The sequence below is a fragment of the Marmota marmota genome, unplaced genomic scaffold (assembly GCF_001458135.2).
Source record: "Marmota marmota marmota unplaced genomic scaffold, marMar, whole genome shotgun sequence".
NCBI classification, from domain to species: domain Eukaryota; kingdom Metazoa; phylum Chordata; class Mammalia; order Rodentia; family Sciuridae; genus Marmota; species Marmota marmota.
Window position 1 is genome coordinate 15,843,680 of NW_026000057.1, and position 24,256 is coordinate 15,867,935.

Genomic DNA, 24,256 nt, shown 5'->3' on the forward strand with positions numbered 1-24,256 from the left:
TGAAATCTGGTATCGCTATACCGCCTGATTCACACTTCCTGCTTAGCATTGTTTTTGCTATTCTGGGTCTTTTATTTTTCCATATGAATTTCATGATTGCTTTCTCTATTTCTACAAGAAATGCCATGGGGATTTTGATTGGCATTGCATTAAACCCATAGAGAACTTTTGGTAATATCGCCATTTTGATGATGTTAGTTCTCATACAGATGTTTTGATGCCTTCTGTCTCTGACTTTTGGGTGAAAGGGGACAAAATGTGAGTTTACAAAGTTGGCAAGTCTTGCCTTTCTCAAACCAAACTGTTTATTCAACTCAAATTATTGACATATAAGGAATGGAAGAGCCACAGTGCAGAGGTCTTATAAATGGTGTTATCAATCATAAAAACTGGGGATTTGGCCAGAAAGTGGGGAGATAGCAACCTGAGAACATGAACTGAAAACACCCAGAGGTTAAACCACAAAAACTTGTTTTCCAAAGAAACCAACATTCTCACTGAACTAAGGAAAGAGAAAAGCTCTCCCACATTCTGTTCTCTCCTTGCCTCTGCACCACTCTTTTTCGTAGTAATTAGTCCTACTTTACAAAAAAAAAAATGACTTCCCCAAAGAAACTGAGGTCCCTTGGAGAGTTTCTGTGATTTAAATCTTAACTGGAAATGCAGGGTATAAGAATTTACAATTTCATCCTATTTTCAGAGAAAAAAAACCATTATCACCCTCACTGCTTAATATCAAATTATTAGAAAATCCAAATCAAAGAATATCCCAATGCTGCCAATATTGGTTTTTATTTTCCTCCAAGAAATATTTGAATCCATTCTTCAACAATTCAACTAATGTTTGTAAAAGAAACAGAAGAAAACTGAGAAATGGAGTGGGGTGAGGCAACTTCCTAGAAAGAGCATGCCCACCCAAAGGGTGCATAATTCATTCTGATTCAATTTTTTTAAAACTGTTCTGGCCCAATACATAACACACATACATAAAGAGATGTGTGTCAGTCTTTGACCTGCCAGTTTTCAACCCCAGTATTAAATACATTAGAACCAGATCTTTGTGAATGCTTATCTACCAGAAGGCAAGGAAGAAAGCAGGATCAACACTTATTTCAAGTTTCCCATGCCAAATAATTGAGAATGGGAAGGCATAGTTGCCATAAATGGGGATAATTAGGACTCTAATGTCATATTTATTTTTTAATTTGAGATGAACATTGGAAATTCTGGGAAGATACAGGAATAATGCTCAGGAGTATATATCTACAGCATTCTTATGCTGTGGGTATAGCTTGGCGGTACAGCACTTGCCTACATGCACAGTGCTCTGAGTGCAATCCACAGCACTGGTAGTGGGGGGAAATATAGTACTTTGTACTTTGGGTTGAACCACTTGAATCCAGTTGTCCATTTATACTTTTCTCTGCAGAACACTGGCTCAGCTTCATACCTTGCCCAGTCTGCTAGTTCAATTCCATAAGGAAAAAGAACTCTAGGCTTTACAGCAAATACATTAAAAAACTAAATATTAAATTTCATTACTGAGTTAGTTCCAGATTTTAAGTTGGAACTCTTGGAGGAAAATGTCAAAAGGAACTAAATCATATGTAAGTAAAGTATCAAAGAAGCCTATAATCCAAGGAGCATTTACTGAAGTTGGGACTTATTGAAAGTGTTTCACACAAATGCTAAAGAATGAAACAGACAAACAGATAGAAATGAATATTTATACATTGTTCTAGCTTTCTAAACATTAACTTTGTTTGAGAATTGACTTTAAGATCCTAGAATTTGGGCTGAGGCTGTAGCTCAGTGGCAGTGTTCTTGCCTAGCATGTGTAAGGGACAGGGATGGATCCTTAGCACCACATAAAAATAAACAAAGGCATTCTGTCCACCTATAATTACAAAAAAATTAAAAAGATCCTAAAATTTAATCACTAAACTACATCTACAATCCTAAGAGCTGTCTTTATAAAAACATTTTAAAAGTACTTTATTTTATCGTATTTTATTTTATCTTATTTTTGGTGCTGGGGATTGAACCTAGGGACTCACACATGCCAGCCAAGCACTTTACCAGTGAACCACAACCCCAACACTTAAAAGTGTTTTGGTTCTTTGTTCTCATCAAAGAAAATAGAATCTACTTGTTTCCATTTCAATAGGATATTATGAAAATATAAATAATACTATGTATTAGAATATTTGGTATTTAGAAAGGCATAACCTATAAATTGTAGGTATTCTTGATTAATATGGTGACACACTTTCTAAGAAATATTACTTAGGAGTTCTCAAATGAATTTCCCTTTCCTCTTCAGAAGCCCTCCCTAGCTCCCTGTGTAGGTACAATTAGCCTCTTCCTCTTGAGTCCTCTCATAAAAGTTCATTTGCATCTTTTTTTATTTTTTTAATTGCTTTAATTAGTTACACATGACAGTAGAATGCATTTATGCACTTTGATATATCATACATAGATGGGATAGAATTTCTCATTTTTCTGAGTGTACATATTGCAGAATCATATTGGTCATTTAGTAACATAAATACATACAGTAATAATGTCTGTTTCATTCTACTATCTTTCCTATTCCCACATCCCCTTCCCTCCCCTCCCGTCACTTCCGTCTACCTAATCTAAGTAATGCTATTCTTCCCTAGTGCCCCCTGCCTTATTGTGAATTAGTATCCACATATTAGAGAAAATATTTGGCCTTTGGTTTTGTGGGATTGGCTTATTTCACTAGCATGATATTCTCCAACTCCAACTATTTACTGGCAAATGCCATAATTTTACTCTTCTTTAAAGCTGAGTAGTATTCCATTGAGTATATGTACCACATTTTCTTCATCCATTCATCTGTTGAGGGACACCTGTTGTGAATTGAGCCTGCTATAAACATTGATGTGGCTGCGTCACTATAGTATGCTGATTTTAAGTCCTTTGGGTATAAACCAAGGAGTAGGATAGCTGGGTCAAATGGTAGTTTCATTTCTAGTTTTCTGAGGAGTCTCCATACTGCTTTCCATAGTGGTTGCACCAATTTGCAGTCCCACCAGCAATGTATGAGTGTACCTTTTTCACCACATCCTCATCATTCTAACAGGAGTGAGATGAAATCTTAGAGTAGTTTAGATTTGCATTTCTCTAATTGCTAGATGTTGAACACTTTTTCATATATCTATTGATCAATTGTATTTTTTCTTCTATGAAGTGTCTGTTCAGTTCCTTAGCCCATTTATTGATTGGGTTATTTGGTTTTTTGGTGTTAAGTTTTTTGAATTCTTTATATGGCCTAGAGATTAATGCTTTATCAGAAGTGCATGTGATAAAGATTTTCTCCCAATCTGTACGCTCTCTCCTCACATTATTAATTGTTGCCTTTGCTGAGAAGAAGTTTTTTAATTTGAATCCATCCCATTTATTGATTCTTGATTTTTACTTCATGTGCTTTAGGAGTCTTAAGGAAGTCAGATCCTAGGCCAACATGGTGAAGATTTGGGCCTATTTTTATTTCTATTAGGCACAGGGTCTTGCAGCTCTTTTATTATGTTAAACATGCTTCCTTAGTCTTGGGATTCTCTTTTTTTTTCTTTTCTTTAATTCTAATTTGTTATATGACAGAAAAATGCATTGAAAATCATATTACACATATAGAGCACAATTTTTCATATCTCTGGTTGTATACAAAGTATATTCACACCATTCGTGCCTTCATACATGTACTTAGGGTAATGATGTCCATCTCATTCCACCATCTTTTTTACCACCATGCTCCCTCCCTTTCCCTCCCACCTCTTTGCCCTATTTAGAGTTCGTCTATTCCTCCCATGCTCCCTCTCTCAACCACACTATGAATCAGTCTCCTATATTAGAAAAAAAATCCAGCATTTGGTTTGTTAGGATTATTCAACTTCACTTAGCACCATATTCTCCAACTCCATTCATTTACCTACAAATGCCATGATTCTGTTATCTTTTATTGCAGAGGAATATTCCATTGTGTATATATACCACATTTTCTTTATCCATTCATCTACTGAAGGGCATCTAGGTTGATTCCACAATTTAGCTATTGTGAATTGTGGTACTATAAACATTGATGTGGCTGTGTCCTTGTAGTATGCTGTTTTTTAAGTCCTTTGGGTATAGACCAAGGAGTGGGATAGCTGGGTCAAATGGTAGTTCCATTTCCAGCTTTCCAAGGAATCTCCATACTGCTTTCCAAATTGGGTGCACCAATTTGCAGTCCCACCAGCAATATATGAGTGTACCGTTTTCCCCTCATCCTCACCAACACTTATTGTTGTTTGTGTTCTTAATAGCTGCCATTCTAACTGGAATGAGATAAAATCTTAGAGCATCTCTAATCTCTAGAGATGCTGAACATTTTTTCATATATTTGTTGATTTATTGTATATCATCTTCTCAGAAGTGTCTGTTCAGTTCCTTGTCCCACTTATTGATTAGGCTATTTGTTCTTTTTTAGTGTTTAGCTTTTTGAGTTCATTATATACCCTACAGTTCAGTGCTCTATCTGATGTGTGAGTGGTAAAAATTTGCTCCCAAGATGTAGGCTCTCTCTTCACCTCACTGATTATTTCCTTTGCTGAGAAAAAGCTTTTTAGTTTGAATCCATCCTATTTATTGATTCTTGATTTTAATTCTTGTGCTATAAGAGTCTTGTTAAGGAAGTTGGGGCCTAATCTGATATGATGGAGATTTGGGCCTACTTTTTCTTCTATTAAGTGCAGAGTCTCTGGTTTAATTCCTAGGTCCTTGATCCACTTTGAGTTGAGTTTTATGCATGGAGAGAGATAGGGGTTTAATTTCATTTTGTTGCATATTGATTTCCAGTTTTCCCAGCACCATTTGTTGAAGAGGCTATCTTTTCTCTAATGTATACTTTTGGTGCCTTTGTCTACATAAGATAACTGTAATTATGTGGGTTAGTCTCTGTGTCCTCTATTCTGGTAGACCATTGGTCTACTAGTCTATTTGGGGGCCAATACCATGCTATTTTTGTTACTATTGCTTCATAGTATAGTTTAAGTTCTGGTATAGTGATGCCACTTGTTTCACTCTTCTTGCTAAGGATTGCTTTAGCTATTCTGGGTCTCTTATTTTTCCAGATTAATTTCATGACTGCTTTTTCTATTTCTGTGAGGAATGTCATTGGGATTTTGATTGGACTTGCATTAAATACGTGTAGTGCTTTTGGTATTATGGTCATTTTGACAATATTAATTCTGCCTGTCCAAGAACAAGGGAGATCTTTCCATCTTATAAGGTCTTCTTGAATTTCTTTTTTTTTTTTTTAAGCGTTCTGTAGTTTTCATTATAGAGGTCTTTCACCTCTTTGAATTAGGTTGATTCCTAAGTATTTTATGCTTTTGGAGACTATTGTAAATGAGGGAGTTTCTCTCATTTCCCTTTCAGAGGATTTGTCACTGATGTACAGAAATGCCTTTGATTTATGGGTATTGATTTTATATCCTGCTACTTTGTTGAATTCACTTACTAGTTCTAGAAGTTTTCTGGTGGAAATTTTTGGATCTTCTAGGTATAGAATCATATCATCAGCAAATAGTGCTAATTTGAGTTCTTCTTTTCCTATCCGTATCCCTTAAATTTATTTCATCTAATTGCTCTGGCCAGTGTTTTAAGAACTATATTAAAAAGACGTGGTGAAAAGGGCATTCCTGTCTTGTTCCGGTTTTTAGAGGGAATGCTTTCAATATTTCTCCACTTAGAATGATGTTGGCCTGGGGCTTAGCATAGATAGCTTTTATGATATTGAGATATGTTCCTGTTATCCCTAGTTTTTCTAGTGTTTTGAACATGAAGGTGCTGTATTTTGTTGAATGTTTTTTCTGCATCTATTGAGGTAATCATATGATTCTTACCTTTAAGTTGATTGATGTGATGAATTACATTTATTGATTTCTGTATGTTAAACCAATCTGGCATCCCTGGGATAAATCCCACTTGATCATGGTGCACTATCTTTTTGATATGTTTTTAGATTTGATTTGCCAGAATTTAATTGAGAATTTTTTCATCTATGTTCATTAGAGATATTGGTCTGAAGTTTTCTTTCTTTGATGTGTCTTTGCCTGGTTTTAAAATCAGGGTGATATTGGCCTCATAGAATGAGTTTGGAAGTGCTGCCTCTTTTTCTATTTCCTGAAATTAATTAGAGAGTATTGGTATTAGTCCTTCTTTATACATCTGTAGAACTCAGCTGTGTAACCATCCGGCCCTGGGCTTTTCTTGGTTGGTAGACTTCTTTTTTTTTTTTAATTGGTTGTTCAAAACATTACAAAGCTCTTGACATATCATATTTCATACATTAGATTCAAGTGGGTTATGAACTCCCATTTTTACCCCAAATACAGATTGCAGAATCACATCGGTTACACATCCACATTTTTACATAATGCCCTATTAGTAACTGTTGTATTCTGCTACCTTTCCTATCCTCTACTATCCCCCCTCCCCTCCCCTCCCATCTTCTCTCCCCATCTACTGTAATTCATTTCTCTCCTTGTTTATTTTCCCATTCCCCTCACAACCACTTATATGTAATTTTGTATAACAATGAGGGTCTCCCTCCATTACCATGCAATTTCCCTTTTCTCTCCCATTCCCTCCCACCTTATGTCTCTGTTTAATGTTAATCTTTTCTTCCTGCTCTTCCTCCCTGCTCTGTTCTTAGTTGCTNCGTCTTCTGCCGGTGGGTCGCAGGCCCGCCTACCTTGCAGGAGTGATTGGAAGCTCTGTCCTGCCGCGGGCCACTGGGCCTTTTCTGTTGGTGGTCACAGTTCCGCCTACCTGGCAGGCGCGGGGGGTGGGGGGTGGCTCTGCCCCTCAGCAGGCCGCTGGGCCTGCTCTGTGTGTGGTCACAGTTCCCTCTACCTTGCCGGCGCAGGGGGAGGGTGCGGCTCTCAATAGCATATTATTTAATCTCCAGGTGTTGGAGTGGATTTTATTTCTTATTTTATCATTGATTTCTTCTTTCATTCCATTGTGATCTGAGAGAATGCAGGGTAATATCTCTATTTTTCTGTATTTGTTAAGAGCTGCTTTGTGACATAATATATGGTCTATTTTAGAGAAAGATCTATGTGCTGCTGAAAAGAACACGTATTCACTCATTGATGGATGAAATATTCTATATATGTCAGTTAAGTCTAAGTTATTGATTGTATTATTGAGTTCTATAGTTTCTCTGTTCAGTTTTTGTTTGGAAGATCTATCAGTGGTGAAAGACGTGTGTTAAAGTCACTCAAAATCATTGTGTTGTGGTCAGTTTGACTCTTGAATTTGAAAGGAGTTTGTTTGATGAACATAGATGCTCCATTGTTTGGGGCATATATATTTATATTTGTTATATCTTGTGGGTGTGTGGTTCCCTTGAGCGGTATAAAATGTCCTTTATCCCTTTTGATTCACTGTAACTTACAGTCTACTCTATTTGATATGAGAATGGAAACCCCTGCTTGCTTCCGCAGTCCACGTGAGTGGTATGATTTTTCCCAACCTTTCACCTTCAGTCTGTGGATGTCTTTTCCTATGAGATGAGTCTCTTGGAGGCAGCATATTGTTGGGCCTTTTTTTTAAAAAAATCTAATCAGCTAGCCTGTGTCTTTTGATTGATGAGTTTAGGCCATTAACATTCAGGGTTATTATTGAGACATGATTTGTATTCCCAGCCATTTTTGTTTATTTTTGTTATTTAACTTGACTTTGTTTCTCCTTTGATTAGTTTTTCCTTTAGTGTAATACCTCCTTCTGCTGATTTTCATTGTTGTTTTCATTTCCTCTTCATAGGATATTTTGCCAAGGATGTTCTGTAATGCAGGTTTTCTAGCTGTAAATTCTTTTTAACTTTTGTTCATCATGAAAGGTTTTTATTTCATCATCCAATCTAAAGCTTAATTTTGCTGGATACAAGATTCTTGGTTGGCATCCATTTTCTTTCAAAACTTGATATGTGTTGTTCCAGGATCTTCTTTTCAGGGTCTGGTTGAAAAATCTGTGCATAACCTAATTGGTCCCCCCTATATGTAATCTGATTCATTTATCTCACGGCTTTTAATATTCTCTCCTTATTCTGTATGTTTATTATAATATGCCTTGATGTAGATTTGTTGTGATTTTGTATGTTTGGCACACTGTAAGCCTCTTATATTTGGTTTTCCAATTCATTCTTCATGTGTGGAAATTTTTCTGATATTATTTCATTGAATAGATTGTTCATTCCTTTGATTTGGAATTCTATGCCTTCCTCTACCCCCAATAACTCTTAAATTTGGTACTTTCATGTTATCCCATAATTCTTAAATGTTCTGCTCATGGTTTCTTACTACTTTCACTGTGTGGTCCACATTCTTTTCAAGATTATACATTTTGTCTTCATTGTCTGAGGTCCTGTCTTCTAAGTGCTCTAATCTGCTGGTGATGCTTTTAATTGAACTTTTAATTTGGTTTATTGTTTCTTTCATTTCAAGGATTTCTGTTTGGTTTTTCCTTAGAACCTCTATCTCCTTATTGAAGTAATCTTTTCCAGTATTTGCCTGTATAGCTCTTTGTCAAATGATTTTTTGCTGCCTGTATTTGCTCTCTTATATCATCCTTTAATCCACAGAACATTTTAATTATGTACATCACCAATTAATTCTCTGTCATTCCTTCTGCTGTGCTGGCCATGGATTCTAATACTGTGGTATCTTGATTTGTTTGAGCCACTTTCATCCCTTGTCTTTTCATATTACTCATGTGTCTTCTCTTCTAGCACTGTGGATCTGAGGCGTTACCGTTTTTACCCTATAGGCTTATAGTTCCTCTGTCGGGTTCCAATACCTCTCCTTTGAGGGGTAGGACAATGTTAGCAAGTCCCAATATAAACAATATACCACCTAAAAACAAATAGTTGCTAATAGGCATTTAGGGTTTTGTCACAATATTCAGAAATGGTAAATTCAATTAATATCTATAATATAATCAGTAGGTTTGTAAAAGGGTTTACAGTTTCTGATGGTGGACAAAGATCCAGGTGTAAGGTGTAGGAAGATATGCTGAGGAGGTAGGAGATGAGGATATAGAGTTATTATATCATAGGAAGTGTGAAAGAGAAATCTAAAGAAGAAGATTAGTAGCAGGTGAGTAGAGAGGAAATTTGGGGTAGACAAGTAAGTGGGAATATAGTAGAGTACATAAAACAAACATATATATTAAGAAAAATAAAAATTTTAAAATAGTAAAAATTGGAGGAAAAAAATAAAAGAATATATAACACAACTGTAATATACTATTCAGTCATCTCAGTCCTCAATACCCTATTTCATGCAAAGTACTTGGTTTCACATATGTTGGGGATGTGAGGGTGGAAGAAGAAAGAAAAAAAAATCTCAAAGGAAGAAACAAGGATTGTTTTGGTTGGAGATCAGTATCTTTCCTGCTTCCTTTCTCATCCAATAAATGGGGTCATCTCTTATTAGCTGGTATTTCCACCCTCAGGATGGTGAAGGTAACCAGGGAGAGTGGGTTATTCCTGGGTGGAGGGCACCTGGAAGTGGGGTGTGGCACTCGCTGGTCCCCCAAAAGGAGACTGCACCTCAAGGATCTCTTTTTGGAACTGCTCCTATGAAGTGAGTGTCTGGTCTTATCTCCTTATTTCACCCGGAGACTCCCAGTTCCTAGTCCCTGTTAGTCTCTAAACTGTATCACACTCACCCCCTCCATTACGGCTTCCTAATGAGGAACCTTTCTCTCTCCTGAGCTCCTGATTGTGGTGCTTTGGCACATGCTGTGCACCTGCCCTTCTGAGAGCTGGTTTTTTGTTGGGCAGACACTGCACGGCAGTTGCTGGGGAAAGAAGGGAGTTAGAAACCGGGTACCTGGCCAGTCGAGTTCCAAACTGGGAGTTGCCCCCACTAAAGATGGTAATGAAGGTGATCCAAGATGGAGGCATTTGCTTTCAGTGATGGGGTGTCAGGTCCGGTCAGAGGAGCCGGGCAATGGTGTTGGATTATGAGTTCAGAGACTGGGTCTGTGGCATGCAGCATGTGGCTGTGGCTGTCTTCAGAGCCGGTGTGAAGTTCCCTGGTACAGGTGGGCTACTGCAGGTAGGAGACTATCTCCACTGCTGCAGAGTCCCAAGATGAAGGCGACAGGGGGAACTCCATGTTGGTTGATGGGGGTCCACACAGGAGTGGTGGCTGGAGATCCTGCGCGTGGGTAGCTGCCAGGTGTCCTGCATGGGAGCTGCATCTGGGATTTCTGCTTTGATGGGTGGCAGAAAGTCTTACGCAGGTGCTTATGGCAATGATCCCACTTGGACACCCGGTAGTCCTGCTTGGGAGAGTAGTTAGGAGACCTACTCTGACCCTGAGGCCTGGAGCCTTGCACGGGCACCGCGGCCATGATTCCTGTGTGGAAGCAGGAATATCACTCACAGAGAAGCAGTATTCTCACTTCTTGAGTCCCAGGTCACAGAGTGACACAGAAAGCTGCCTCTCTCAGGCCCGCCATCTTGCAGTCTTGGGATTCTCAATGTCTCTCTCTGAAAAATGGAAATGCCATAATTTCTACACCATGATTTTTCTTATATGTCCTCCAAAATTTCTAACAGTTTAATGATCTCTAAATAAATGTTTTTGAAATGCATTTATAAGTAAATAAATATGATAAAAATATAATACGCTGATTACTTTTTAAGTCCTGACTGAAAAAAAAAGGCTCTTTTTGTAGACAAAGTATGTCCTTTGTCTTCCAAACAGAGTATAAGGTTCCTAAGGACACAGTGCAAGTGGTGAGGATTGAACCCAGTGCCTCAAAAACACATGCTTTTTGAGAAAAGAAGGGATGAAAGAATGAATGCATTTTTAAGAACACACTAAACTTTCACCTAGATCCTTAAATCAAACCCAAATATTTAACAATTTACCTTTACATAATACAAACATTTAAACAGGACATGAAGTATAATCTGGAATCTAAACCAAGTTAGAATCATTATTAGAAAGGATTCTCAGCTAGGGTGACAGCCAGCTGCTGAGGTTTGACTTCAGATAGTTAAGCAATCATTGATGCTCCATCACATGACCACTCTTCTGATCCAAATCTCTCCTTTCCCAGTTAGGGAAACTGACTTGGAAAAGTTATCAGTGGTTCATGCAAGAGACCCCAGCTTCTTTTGTCTTGACTTTTTTGTTTTTGTTTTGTTGTTATTGTTGTTGTTGTTGTTGTTTTTAACTTAGCTTGTTTTGTTTTTTGTACAGTACATTGCTTTTCTTTTTTTAAAAAAAATTAAAATTTAGAATTTTTCCAGTAGAGCCACAATTATGGGGCACTGGTCTACGACAAACAACTTCTTAAATTGTCATACAAGGGGAAATCTTTCCAAACAACTTATTGGGAGTGGAAATGACCAGTTCTTGAGTAAACATAGTTCAACTATAGATACTAATTAGCAGTTCCCTTAATAATTAATTTTAAGGTGGTGAATGTAGGTAATGATATATTTAAAATCACAAAACTGAGCTTTTGAGTGTATTTTAAACAGAAAATACTGTTTTCTTTTTTTTTTTTTCAGATGTTGATGGACTTTTATTTTGTTCATTTATTTGTATGTGGTGCTCAGAATTTAACCCAGTGCCTCACACATGCTAGACAAGCGCTCTACCATTGAGCCACGAAAACATTGTTTTCATTGTCATTAAAATCAAATGCCTTCTGATATTTATTAAATAAAAATAAACAATATAGCACTGAGGTTGTAGCTCAGTGGTAGAGCACTTGCCTGGCACAAGTGAGGCACTGGGTTCAATCCTCAGCACCACATAAAAATAAGTAAATAAAGATATTTTGGCCACTTACAACTAAAAAATATTTTAAAATAAAGAATATAAATTAAAATCAATTTTCTCCAAATTTTATTATTTTTAAACTTTTGTCAGAATTATAATGTAATCTAAATTTAAGAAAATCTGAATATATTTAACAATACAAAATTGACAAACCTAATTCAAATGATATGAGAGTGACATAGTGAAGTAAAATGTTTCCTGAAATCTAGTACGAAAGTAAATACAGTTTATAGTTATTTATGTTGTAATTTAAAAGTAAGAAAGTGAGGGAAATCAAATTAAAAAAAAAAACTATGTACATTTACATTTATTTCAGGTCACTCCAGTGGAACATCTTAAGAAAGCTTCCTCCTGATGGCTTCAGGAAGTACCACTATCTTCAAAAGCTGTAAGAAAAAATTAAATTCATGATATCAATATTAATATTTTTGGGTGGTAGAACCCAACATTTATACCATCACTTAAATCTAATTTCCCTTCAGGGAATTATTTAGCTGTTACCTGGAGATTTTTCTGAATAGTTCTAGAAGGCATTCCAGAAAAAACCTGAGATACCTATTCCCAAAGAGATGGGAGCATGTGTGCTGTGAATTCTCTATCACACTTCCCCAAAGTGGAAATATGTACACAGGTTCTTTTACTCTGTATGAGCCTAGCGTGGATCCCCTCAATGTCCAGCTTAGAGAACAATGCAATGATCTTTTGCCAAATTTGCCATCAAGACTAAAGAGTGAAGAATTTTCTTCCATATGTTCACAAATCTGGTCTCCACATGACACAGCAAGTCATGGTTTGAAACCTCTGGGCATGTTCTGGGGGACTTGATTCCATTTCACATTGGCCTTGTACGTCATTTTATGTTGGCCTCAGGTGGTATCTGACGTGATTTTTCCCCTTCATTTTAGAATTATGTATGTACTCTCAACATCCACAGTGACCCAGGTGATGTTTAACTGTGATTCAGGTTAACTTTGTGATTAAATCTTATTGTCATATACTTGAATTATTGTGTTAACTCTGTCACTAAATCACAGGCGCTAGAAAACATCTCAGAGTTCCTCAGATCATTTTTATAGATGAATTGGTTTTAGTTTTCTTTTTATACTAGAGAAACCTGGTGTAGTAATACATATCTGCACTTTTTTAAATTTTTTTTAGTTGTTGGCAAACCTTTATTTTATTTATTTATTTATATGTGATGCTGAGAATTGAACCCACAGCCTCACACATCCTAGGCAAGCTCTCTACCACTGAGCCACAACCCTAGCCCCATATCTGCACTTTTTTAAAGAGAACAGGTAAAAATAGAATAAAATCAAAATTTAAAAAAAAATCTACACATTCAGTTAAATGTTCTAAAACCTTATATAATCTGCAGAAAAAAATTATTTTATACTTGAAAATTAAAATTTGAATGCAAATGACTTTTTAGAACTTCTTGCTGAACATTCATCAATATACAGAGAAGAGCTTTTCAAACTTAACCCTCTACTAGAGGCCCTGGCTTTGATCCGCAACACCAACAAAAATAATAACAACAATAAAAAATTAAATAAATTAAATTTTAAAATTAGACCTAATACAAAAACTTCAAGAAGTTACTTTCTTATTTTAGTTTCTAATTTCTGAAGTCTAAAGAATTTTTCTGATCTGTAGCACCACCTTATGTTCATATGTTTAAAAGGAGTTAGACTACAAGTCTATCAAATGCAGGTTTACATAACACAGAAGTTGAGCATTTTTGCACAACGAATATTGAATTAATTCTTAAACAGCCAATTTGTTTCAAGTAACAAAATGATCAAAATAATTTTATAACAAAAAGAAGAAAAAAGCTTCTACTTGATTATTGAAAGTATAGCTTGACTAAGTCATTACAATAGTTACAATAAACATATAAATATGTTAAAGCTTTTCTTTGAATTAGTGAGAAAGATGAATTACCTGTTACATGATTAGGCCCACAGCATGTCATATGAAATTTTTAGATGCATAGTAAATTTCATAAAACATTTTACAATCAAAGTTATATTTTTTTGCATGTTGGAGAATAGCAAATCTATTCTGGTCATTGATTTCCCCTCTATTGTTCCTAAAATTTATAATGAATTATATATAAATTTAGAACACCCTAAAGAACAAAGGCGACCCACATTCCAAACAAGAATGCAGGCTTGCTACCCTTATTTTGTCATTTCCCACAACCTAGGACAAATACACATAAAAATGCAAAGGTTTATGTGGGCTGATGCAATACAATAGACTATACTCTGATACCTCTTTCTTTTGACTTCCAGTTAACTGAAGTTCAAACTGCCAGCATTACTTGAGTTGCCTATATAAGCCTGCATTCTTATTTTGACACTCACTCCAGTCTAATTTATATTCTTTCAGACTTGACTTTTTTAGTTATATTTTTTACTTTTGCCATTTACATCCCTTGTAAGTTGCCTCAAATACTTTTGGAACAAGGCTTAGGGTGTCAAACTAATAAAATTAAAGTTGATTGGCTTAGATGATTTGTGATTAACATGGAATATTCTGTGTGGTATTAAAGCTGTCATACACTTATAATTTTGCCAGCACTGTGTTAATTTTAGTTATTATCTACCTCTTTTTTTTACTTAATTTTATTTTTTTTAATTTTTTTTATTATTAGTTGTTCAAAACATTACATAGTTCTTGACATATCATATTTCATACATTTGATTCAAGTGGGTTATAAACTCCCATTTTTACCCCATATACAGGTTGCAGAATCACATCGGTTACACATCCACGTTTTTACATATTGCCATACTAGTGTCTACCTATTTATAACCAGAATTTCTAAGTAAATACTAGCCAAATTATACGTGAATTTAATAGCAAAACAAAAGGACATGGAGCTGGGGTTGTGGCTCAGAGATACTGTACTTGCCTAGCACATATGAGGCCCTGGGTTTAATCCTCAGCACCACATAAAAATAATAAAATAATAAAGATATTGTGTCCATTTATAACTAAAAAAATTTTTTTTAAAAAAGACATGATATCCACTTTGTCTATGTTATTTTATTATGTTTAACTTTTTTCCAATTTTTAAATTTTGGTTCAATACAGATAACATAAAATTTACAATATTAACCATTTTGAAATATATTTTAAGAGGCCTTAAGAACGTGAATTATTATGCTACCATCAGCCCCATCCATCCTCAGAATGCCTTTCATCTTGCAAAACTGAAACTGTTTCATTGTTTTCCTTATTAATAATCATTTTCAGGTATCTGCAACACAATAAGATTAGGTCTGTATCCATCTCTGCTTTCAAAGGACTGCACAGCCTTACTAAACTGTAAGTACCACTGCTAATTCATTTGCCCATACCACAGTGTTCTATCAGTCTGACCTATTCCAATCCATCCCAGCCCACTGCTCAGGACAATGCCAAAGGACACATGGCATTGTGGCTGAGCATGGGATTCAGAGTCAGACAGATTTTGATCTGAGTTCTCATTTCATCACTTACTAAGAGTGACCTTGAGAAAGTTATTTATTTGTTTGTTTGTTTGTTTAGTAAGCATCAGTTCCCTCTCCTGTAAAATACAAATTATAATAGTACCTTCCTCAGGATCATGGTTGGAAACAAATGAGAAAATTCCTAGGCAGCATTAAGTACTCTGAGCCTAACACATAGTAAGCACTCTATGTAAATTAGCCAGGGAGACATGATGGTTGAATGAACTTAGTCAAATTTAAAAAGCCTAATGGCATATTCATAAAGAATAAAAAATGCAAGGACTTCCCCAGTTACTCAGTTTTGTTTGTTTTATTTTTGCTTTTTGTTGCTAAAGATTGAACAAGGACTTCGTGCCTACTAGCATGCACTCTGCCACTGAATAATATACCCCCAGCCCTTCAGTTATTCTTTTTTAACTAATCCTGCTTTTATAAATACATAAAGCACCATAAGTTTTAAAAAAAACAAAGATTTTGCCAGATGTGGTAGTGCACACTTGTAAGCAACTTAGTGAGATCCTGTCTCAAAATTAAAAAAAAAAAAAAATGAAGGTTGGAGATGTAACTCAGTGGTAAAGTGCCCCTAGGTTCAGTCCCCAGTACCAAATCATCATCATCATCATCATCATCATCATCATCATCATCATCAAAGATTTTTATTGTGGTAAAATATACATAATATAAAATTTACCATTTTAGCCATTTTAAATGTACAATTTAGTTATTAGAGACAACCACCTTGTTGTGCACCCATCACCACCATCTTCTTCCAGAACTTTTTCATCTTCTCCAGTAGAAACTCCACATCTGTTAAACTGTCCATTTCCCCTGCCTTTAACCCCTGGCATCCACCTTTCTACTTTCTGTTTCTCTGAAGTGACTATTAAAGAACTTCATATAATTGGAATCATAAAATATGTGTTTTGTATCTGATTTATTTCACTTAATGTAATGTTTTTGATGTCCATCCCTGCTGTAGCATGTGTCAGGATTTCCTCCTTTTTTAAGACAAAGAATGTTCCACTATATGTATAGACCACCTTGTCCTTATCCATTCACCTGTCTATGAACATTTGGGTTGTTCCACATTTCAGCTATTGTGAATAATGCTGCTATGAACATGGGAGTACAAATCTGTTTGGGTCCCTGCTTCCAATTCTTTTAGCTGTAAGCCCAGAAATGTGATTAATGGATCACAAGTTAGTTCTACATTTGATTTTTTTTAAGGAGTTTCCATACTGTTTTCCACAGCTGCTTGCACCATTTTCCTTTCTCACCAGCAATGCATAAGAGTTCCAAATTCTCCACATCTTCACCAACACTAGTTATTTTCTTGTTTTGTTTGCTTGGACAATAACTATCCTAATAGGTGTGAAGTGGTACACCATCGTGCTTAAGAGCAAAGCTTTTGTAAATAGAATTTCTCAAAAGTTCCATTTTATGTATTCATCCGTTTCGTATCAAGCAGCCTCTTAGAAGAAGTAAATACAACCTGAAATCACATAAATAACTCCCTGGAGTCCCATTTCTGTCCCTTTGGTTTTTATTCTACCTCATTCTCTATCTTAACCCAAGAAACTCGTTCCCATCATATTTCTAGTTCATAATGGCAGAGACTGAAATCTGGCCAAGAATATGTAGCAAGGCCTAACAAAGCAGAGGGAAGCCACAGGAGACTCAAAGACTCACGGAGCCACCGTGGCTGAGTCATTCTGCCTTCTCCCTCACCCCTGCCCTTCTTATGAAAGTGCCCAAAGTCAGTATAGGTAGGACACAGTCTCATCAAGATCCTAACTATCTTTCTCTCCATGAATCTGTGCAAAACTTTCTAAACAGAATCTCTTTGGTTGATATTCAGTGGATAAGGAGGAAGGTAGCACAAAAACTGGAGAACACATGTCAAAGTGTCCTCCATTTCTTTCCATCTTTTTTTCCCTTGGCACTGGAATATTGCTTGAGGGTTAAAGATGCCACCTAACTCTAGTTTTTCATGAATAATCATAAAATACCAACTCTTTCTTTATCTAAAAGTACTCATTAACTTCTACAGGGCGCAAGTTCTTCAGGATGACACCACGGGGGCCATAGGATTATGAATCAGACACGCTGCCTCAAGGAGCTTCTATTTGAGTAGTTCAGGCAGAGCGCTGAGCTAAATTGGGGAGGTTCAGTCCTCTTGTTCTCTAGAAGCTTATGATCTAAGATGAGGAAACAACACTAACATGTGCACAATAACTAGAGACTGATGAGGAAAACATTATTCTTAAACCTGTATTGTTCAGACCTAAACCGCTATTAGGGTTCACTGTAAAAAGTGACGGTTTGGGACTCAAAGCAAAGAAGGATGACTCTGAAAAATGAACAGGACTGGGCTACACAGATGAGCATGAAGTAAAACAGCAGATCAATTGCCTTTTACCTGAAGGGATGGTTGTTGGTTCATAAAACAGCCCTCAGAAGGGTTCAGGGGAGGTACTAAAGCTATTTTTTTTTTTGTACTGGGGATTGAACTCAGGGCCACTCAGCCACTGAACCCCATCCCCAGCCCTATTTTGTATTTTATTTACAGACAGGGTCTCACTGACTTGCTTAGTGTCTCACCATTGCTGAGGCTGCCTTTGAACTCGTGATCCTCCTGCCTCAACCTCCCAAACCACTGGGATTACAGGCGTGTGCCACCGCACCTGGCTCCTAAAGCTATTTCTTACCCATGCCTAGGCCAGCTGGGCTCCAGGTCTACAAAGGAGGGAAGGAAGTGGCTTTAACCTGGGGTGTCAGCCAAGAAAAAGTCAAATCTGGCAACAAAGAACAGATTCCTGGCAAGATTTTATAGGATGTCAACTCTAATACGTAAGAGTACAGAAAAGAAATCTATAGGTTTCATATATCCACAGGAGTGAAATTTGAACTAATAACTTGTATATTAACCACAAGCAAAGAGGAAAAAGAAAAAGAAAGAAATTGGAGTGGAAGACACAGAGACATTGTTGTAATAAATAATACCTACAGAGTGCTATGGCACGCATTGCCCCAAGTGTCACAACAGCCCTATGGAGTAATGTTGATACTGTGCCCATTCTAGAGTTGAGGAAGCTGAAGCTTACAGGAATTGATTGCTTGGTCAAGGTCATGTTTAATAAACAGAAGAGTAAGGAATCAAACTGTTTCATAGCAGATAACTATGGATAATCACACTAGAGAGACTGAGATAGAAATAAACACAGCTAAAGGAAAAAATGAACTCAATATACCAGAGAGTTCATCCACTTTGCAGAGGAGAAATCAAGTTGGATGGGTGAGGCCGTCAAGCTCTTTAACAAAACATGCAATGACCTTTCCCCAGAACAGGCCCCTAGCTCTTCCAGGCCCATCTCCTGTCTGTCCTCACAGCTTCCTTCATGGTGAGGCCTTACTAAATTACCTGGTGATGACTTAACTTGTTACTCTTTGTACTTCTTGTCTTTGCATAAGCTATTTCCTCTGTCTAAAATAACTCCTGCTTTGTGAATGCCAAGCCTTCATTCAAGACCTTTCTCAGCTGTGCTTCCTTTAGTGAGACTTTTCTGTCTCCTCTCTGTGCTCTTTAGTTCTAACCACTAGTGCTTTCTGCTCTGTAATGTCAAAACAACCCTACGGATACATTTTCCTCTGTTTTCTGTATGTTGCATAATAGCCCATCCACATCCTGTCTCCTCTTCAGATGTAAAGCCTCACAAAGAATAGGATGACATACCTAGCACAGTATCATTGTGTTACTCAACTTTGTGTCACCATAATGAAATACCTGAGGCAATTAACTTTCCTTAAAAAGGAAAGGTTTATTTTGGCTCACAGTTTTAGAGATTGCAATCTATGATAGATTGACCCCATTGCTTTAGGCCTACCTAAAGCCATCATGGTAGGTGCATATGGCTAGGGAAAAAAAAGAAGAGGAAAAAAAAAAAAAGGAAGGAGCCATGGGTCCCCCAGTCCCCTTCAAAGTCACACCCCCAATGACCTAAGGACTTCTCTCTAGGCCCCATCTTCCATCCACAGCACCTCCCAAAAGCACAAAGCCTTTAACATATGGACCATTGGGGAAAACTTATCCAAGCCATAGTAGTCATAGAGTAGGTACTCAAAACAAGTTGATGAATAAATGAGGTCAATGAAAAGAAATTGATTAATTATTATGGGGGAAATTTAAAGCTGGAGATGATACAGTAATTAACAGGCACTCTTAAAGATTCAAAGGCAGGGAAATGGCAGGGTAAGAATGTTATATAAGAACATTTAAAATGAATGATAGCTATTTTACTTTCCTAATTATGAAGTGTTGAAAAGGTACAGATTTATTACAGTCATTTCTCCTTTTCTAGGTACCTCAGTCATAACAGAATAACCTTCCTGAAGCCAGGTGTTTTTGAAGACCTTCACAGACTAGAATGGCTGTATGTTTAATTTATGTAGCATTACGTAGTATTAGTTTTTATGTTCTAAAAATAGATAAGTGAATCAATTTTTTTTCTGCCTGGCAGGATAATTGAAGATAATCACCTCAGTCGAATTTCCCCACTAACATTTTATGGACTAAATTCTCTTATTCTCTTGTAAGTACTAAATTAAAGGAAACATTTTAATTTAAGGGAAAGACATAAATAAAAATTAATGCTTTACAGTATGGAGATTTCTTGGAAAATTGGGAATGGAACCACTATTTGACCCAGGCATCCCTCTCCTTTGTCTATACCCAAATGGCTTAAAAAAAAACAGCATACTACAGGGACACAGCCACATTGATGTTAACAGCAGCACAATTCACAATAGCTAAACTGTGGAACCAATCTAGATGCCCTTCAATAGATGAATGGATAAAAAAAAAATGTAGCATATATACACAATGGAATATTACTAGCAATAAAAGAGAATAAAATCATAGCATTTGCAGGTAAATGAATGGAGTTAGAGAAAATAATGCTAAGTGAAGTTAGCCAATCCAAAAATAATAATAATAATAATAATGCCAAGTGTTTTCTCTGATCTAAGGAGGCTGATTTATAGTGGGGTAGGAAGTGGGAGCATGGGAGGAATAGATGAACTCTAGATAGGGGAGAGGAGTTGGAGGGGAAGGGAGGGGGCATAGGGTTATAAATGATGGTGGAATGTGATGGACATTATTATCCAAAGTACATGTATAAAGACATGAATTGGTGTGAATATACTTTCTATACGACCAGAGATATGAAAAAAAAAGAATTTAATAATAAAGTAATCCAGACTGGGGGGAAAAAAAGAATTGTAATACATACCACTGTCATATATAAATTAAAAATTAATAAAAAAATAATGCTTTAAACATAATAACATTAAACTTGGAATTATTAAAACCCCAAAAAAGGCTTTTCCAACTAAAAACTATCTCTTATTCTTATTCTCTAAGGCTATTTATAATTGTAACAATTTTTGTCTTCTAAGCTGGGCACAGTAATGCATGCCTGTAATCCTAGACGCTCAGGAGGCTGAGACAGGAGGATCACGAGTTCAAAGTCAACCTCAGCAAAAGCAAGGCACTAAGCAACTCAGTGAGACCCTATCTCTGAATAAAATACAAAATAGGGCTGGGGATATGGCTCAATAGCCAAGTGTCCTTGAGTTCAATCCCCTGTACCCCCCGAAAAAAAAAAGAAACTTTTTTCTTCTAGAATGTCAGTCTGTCAAAACTGAATATAGTCTATCACATTTTGTTGAACTATTCTTAAGCATATCATTACCACCACACATTGATCTTAGTAAAGAAAAGCAAATTCACTTAAAATCATCTTTTTTCAGTTACTAACTTTGTTGCTTCCTCCATATGATAACTGCTATTTGTAGAAATTTTATTAGTATCAAGCATTTAAATATAACAAGACTCACAGAGTAAATAGAGAAGACAACTAACTTCGTAGATTTGCATGGTTTTATAAGAATAATGATAATACCATGTGTACCTTAAGAAAAGAACCAGAAAAAAAAATGTGACATCTTTGGTTTCTTTTCTTTTTCAGGGTGCTGATGAATAATGTCCTGACACATTTGCCAGATAAACTTTGTCAGCACATGCCAAAGCTACATTGGCTGTAAGTGATGGTATCTCATTTGAAAGAAGTCTACTAAAATCTCTACGTTGCCTAATTCATCTTGTATATTCATCTTGTATTGCTATTATCACATCACATTTTTTCAAATTACTTTGGCCTATTTTTGTATTTTATGTCCCCATTATCTAACTTCTCTAAACTCTCACCAAAATGAAATATCTCAAAACAAAAACAACTTTAGAACCAGGAAACAGAAAGGCAGAAGGGATGTTATGGGATCTACATAATATTTCTCCCTTCCCCCACCAATCTTACCTATTAAGTTGTTACAAAAAGATTTGATCATTTTAGTTCCATTCATTTAAGAATTTAATCTGAATAATGAGAATATGATATGTAGTACTTATCTTTCAAGGCTAATTAGAATAGGTTCCATGGAACTTTTTTTGGTGCTTGATTTTTTTATTCTAATTTGTTATATATGACAGCAGAGTGTATTATAATCCATATTACACATATAGAGCACAATTTTCATATCTCTGGTTGTACACAAAGTATAGTCACACCATTCGTGTCTTCATACATGTACTTAGGGTAATGATGTCCATCGCATTCCATGGGATTTTTATACAATAGCTTTGCTTTTAATAATAAGTGTCATTCTGCTATCCAGAATTTAATTTTATTATCCAGTAAATTTGTCTACTTAAAACACAGGTTTAAAAAAATAAATACCCCCCTCTTCTCTCTCTCTCTCTCTCTCTATCTCTATCTCTATCTCTCTCTCTCTTCTCTTTCTTTCTCCCTCCTCCCCTCCCTCACTCTCTTTCTCTTCTCTCCCTCTGTCTCATCTCTCTCTCTCTCTAAAAATATAAAATTTTAAAAATAACCAAAATAACTATTTAAAAGGCTAATCAACAAACTAATTTACATATATAAAAACTCCTTCTGCCTCTTGTTTTATAAGAAATTCCCAGAAGTTGGTTGTTTGATCTCTATCTTCACAGCAGTTTAGAAGTACCCAATAAAAGGAAGGGTAAAAGTTAGAGTTGGAAACATTGATTGTAGTGAGAAGTATCAACTCTCAAGTTGATAATAGAACACAAGTGAGACATGCATGAAAAGCAAAGATATTTTTTTCAAAATATACTAACTTGGAACCACTGTAGGAAAAAAGAAACTTCACAAAAATAATTACTGGCCAATCATCATGGGCCTATCTACAATGGGTTGTGAGAGGTGATTTTAACATGAATGATTTTTCCTTTCCCTTTACTGAGAGTAATATATGGCAGTAATAGTGTACTTAAAAACATTTCCATAAAATGCAATAGTGAGACTATATTCAGTTTGGATGGGCTGACAGTGTAGATAACAAAATGTTTTATAAAATTGTTAGAATTAGGGGCTGGGATTGTGGCTCATTGGTAGAGCACTCTTCTTGCATATGTGAGGCCCTGGGTTCAATCCTCAGCACCACATAAATAAAGGTATTGTGTCCACTACAATCTTAAAAAAATTGTTAGAACTATAAATAGCCTTAGAAATTTGATTAAGAGATGATTTTAGTAAAAAAGTCTTTTTGGAGTTTTAAGTCCAGGAGGTACCTTGGTATGACAGTTAACGTTGATGACAAGCTAGTCATAAAAGGGCAGGCAAATTTATTCAGTATTCTTCATTGTAATTGAATTTTGTTTCAGAGAAGTACATTAACAGCTATTACATGCCTAGCAATCCCAACCTAATAATGAAGCACAATTGATCAGCATTCACATAAGGAAATTAGCAATTAAAAATTTGTGCATTGTGGGAATGGGGGTGTGGATCAGTGGTAAACCATTTGCCTAGCATGGGCAAGGCCCTGGGTTCTGTCCCCATCATTAAGAAAAAAACTTGTGCATTAAGATCAGAAACAAATATGAGAGTTATGATATGCCTATCACAATAAATCTTTCTTTTGCCTTTAAAAAAGGCAGCAAATATATATATCATGTATCCGATAATCAAAATGATTAAAATTTATTACTAAAAGGATGGACTTTACAATTTTTTGTTATTATCTATAAATTTGAGCTATCAAAAGTAACTGATAGTAAATATTAGCCCAATTTTAATGTTATTAATAGTTTTTTGCTTCTTAAGTATTTATCTACTTCAAAACCAATTACAATCTCATTATTTTGTATATGAGTTTCCATTTTGCAAAGTGCAACTAAAAAACCAATTTGTTGGCCAAAAATAAATTTTTAACTCAGATTTCAGGAAAAAAATACATTAAAATAAAAAGATAGAGAACAGTTCAGGAAATTATGCTTCATAATACTTGACAGATAATAGCTTAAAATCTTTAATATAGTTCTTTCAAAGCAATGAGATGTAAAAAACCACAATAAAGTTTGGAAAATTCAAAAAGAAAAACATAAAATTAATAAAAAAACAGATGAACATAGGGCAATAGCCAATGTACTCTCCCAAAGGTCATGATAGTGAAGTAAACTTTTATCCTGAGATGAAACTAAGTCATTTATCCATTGGAAAACTAAGCCAATATGAAGAATTTGAAAATGCAGATGAGGAAGGCAGTAGAAAACAGATAAGCATGGAAAAATAAAACATGATACACACACATACACAGCATGATAATTAATAAAATAGCACTACTTCAGTCAACATGGCTCAATTTCAAGAACATAATATGGTTCATAGAGAGAAATTCACAGACTAGTACATATACTATATTGCAATTCCATTACAGCAATATTGTGCTTAGGATTTAGAAAACTACAAGACAATATTGCTCTCTCTCTCCCAATAAGAAAGA

General features: G+C 35.8%; 1 protein-coding gene across 1 annotated transcript in view; it reads left to right on the top strand.

Moving 5' to 3' along the window:
* Rxfp1 (relaxin family peptide receptor 1) overlaps positions 1-24,256 on the top strand; it is a 130,680-nt gene that overhangs the window by 73,165 nt on the left and 33,259 nt on the right. Inside the window, exons 5-9 of the mRNA XM_048813570.1 lie at positions 12,193-12,264; positions 15,141-15,212; positions 19,735-19,806; positions 19,894-19,965; positions 21,403-21,474. Of these exons, the coding sequence (XP_048669527.1) occupies positions 12,193-12,264; positions 15,141-15,212; positions 19,735-19,806; positions 19,894-19,965; positions 21,403-21,474 (360 nt within the window). The remainder of the gene's footprint in view (positions 1-12,192; positions 12,265-15,140; positions 15,213-19,734; positions 19,807-19,893; positions 19,966-21,402; positions 21,475-24,256) is intronic.